This window comes from Oryzias melastigma, unplaced genomic scaffold, assembly GCF_002922805.2.
Source record: "Oryzias melastigma strain HK-1 unplaced genomic scaffold, ASM292280v2 sc00839, whole genome shotgun sequence".
NCBI lineage: Eukaryota > Metazoa > Chordata > Actinopteri > Beloniformes > Adrianichthyidae > Oryzias > Oryzias melastigma.
Window position 1 is genome coordinate 12,907 of NW_023417425.1, and position 1,981 is coordinate 14,887.

A 1,981-nucleotide genomic window follows, 5' to 3' on the forward strand; every position below is an offset into this window, starting at 1 on the left:
GAAGTTTTGCAGGAGCGACACTATAAAGACAAACAGCTCCATTCGAGCCAGAGACTCTCCAACACAGGCTCGTTTCCCTGCAAGCAGATGGAAGTGTGAGTGAAGAAAAGACACTGAGGTTTTGTAGGATTCACAATCTGTAACTTTACCTGCAGAAAACGATACAAATGCAGGGTTCTTCTTGAAGTTTCCATTCTGGTCCAGAAAGTGTTGGGGGTTGAAGGACCAGGGGGTTGACCAAAGCTTATCTTCTCTGAGCACAGAGTGCAGCATGGGAAAAATCATGCTGTTCTTTAAGACAAACAAAAAGCTTTAGGTTTTTAGGGTTTACTGGCTTCATTCTAAGCTGGTGGGAGCGTAGAGCACCTTGGGAATGGTGTAACCTCTGAATGAAATGTCCTTCAGAGAATAGTGAGGGAGGCTGAATGGGGTCAGGTCCATGAAACGCTGCACCTCATGGATGACGGCGTCTGTGAAGGGGAGGGATTTCTTGTCCTCCATGGAGGGACATCGTTCTCTCCCGATCACAGTGTCGATCTCCTCCTGCATTTTCTCTGTAGAACAAAGAGATGTTCTTCTTTTCTGCTGCGTTGACCTGATTGAGTTCTGCAGGAGAACCTACCCTGTATTTTGGAGTGTTTGATCAGAACACTCAGAGCGTATCTGATGGTGGAGCTGGTGGTTTCTGTTCCTGCCAGGAACAGATTCAGAACTGTAGCAACCAGGTTCTCATAGTGGAACTCAGATGTGGGGTTGTTATTCTCCTGAAATATATGTATATAAATTACGTTAAACTGTTCCCATTTGCACAAGACAGCTGATGCCTGATGAGGAGTCCCAAATATTGAGGGGTGAAAGAAGTTGTGAAGGTTGAAACATTTAGTCTCAGTTCAAAACATTAAAATAGAAGCAGCCTGCTATAAGAGCAGCAGATCACAACAGCAATAATCATCAATTAACAACACCTCAGAAAGAGGCGCTCAAAAGAAACTTGAAAATCAAAGCAAAAGAGAAGACTTGTGTGGGGTGGGGGGGTCACTCCCTTCATCGACACCCCTGACATCCGATTCGTGATCGGTGTGATTGCAGCTTAAGGCTTAAAAAGAGTGAATCACCAGGTCCCATAAATGTACACAACTATAAATGCTACTTTTAGATGACTGGTGTATCTTGGATATAGGTTTTAAACCTGATCCATGCGGATGAGGAAGCAATCGATGAAGTCTCTTGGAGAGTTCGGGTCCAGCGTGTCTTTGTGTTCTTGGATCTTCTTTATTGCAAACTTTCTTACGTCCTCAATGTAGCCAAAGACAGTGTGCTGACGGCCTGGAAGACGCTCCATGAGCCACGGGAAGAGGTTGTACAACTGTGAGGAGGAAACGGCAGAAGAATAGACTCATTAGATATATTTTATAGAAGTTGTGGATAATTCTTTTGAAATCAAAGGTTGAGCAATTGACTTTGAGAATAAAACTTTCCACCCACTCCTCCCATTGGACTGGTGTTGTAGCCCAAAATTGCAGACATCATTTCAAGAAGATCCGAGAATTGCTTGTCGCCATAGTCGAAGCGCTCTCCGTACACCAAGCAGCAGATCACGTTGGATACGGTGCAGCTCAGTACAAACGTGGGGTCAAAGGGTTTCCCTGCAGGAGGTCAAAAGAAATCCTAACAAGTTCATGTGAAGAACAGACATAAGACTATCTGCTACACTTTTTTGTTTTTTACTTCAAAAAGGTAAGTTTGGCACATTTTTTACAGTTTTAGTGACCTGGAGAAGATAGCGCCTCAATTCCAAACTAGGTAATGAAATGAGTTGTGCTAATAAGTTTACACACCCTGGAAAAAACGTTTTGGTTTATTTTTTCGAGAATATGAATAATAACTCAAACTTTTTTTCACATATAGTCAAGGGTTTGTTAAAGACATTTATTAAAAAAAAACTTTTTACAATCATGACAACAGAAACTTCCTAAATGAC

At 42.4% G+C, this 1,981-nt stretch overlaps 1 protein-coding gene across 1 annotated transcript; it reads right to left on the reverse strand.

Moving 5' to 3' along the window:
- On the reverse strand, positions 1–1,849 carry LOC112139589 (cytochrome P450 2A10-like; the record flags this gene model as incomplete). The annotated part of the gene is made up of 6 exons (XM_024262410.2): positions 1,486–1,849; positions 1,190–1,366; positions 623–764; positions 367–554; positions 150–291; positions 1–77 (listed from the first exon to the last, which is right to left on the reverse strand). Coding segments are annotated over exons 1-6 (771 nt in total), but the record flags the coding sequence as incomplete, so codon positions are not given.
- Between the last annotated feature and the right edge of the window lie 132 nt (positions 1,850–1,981).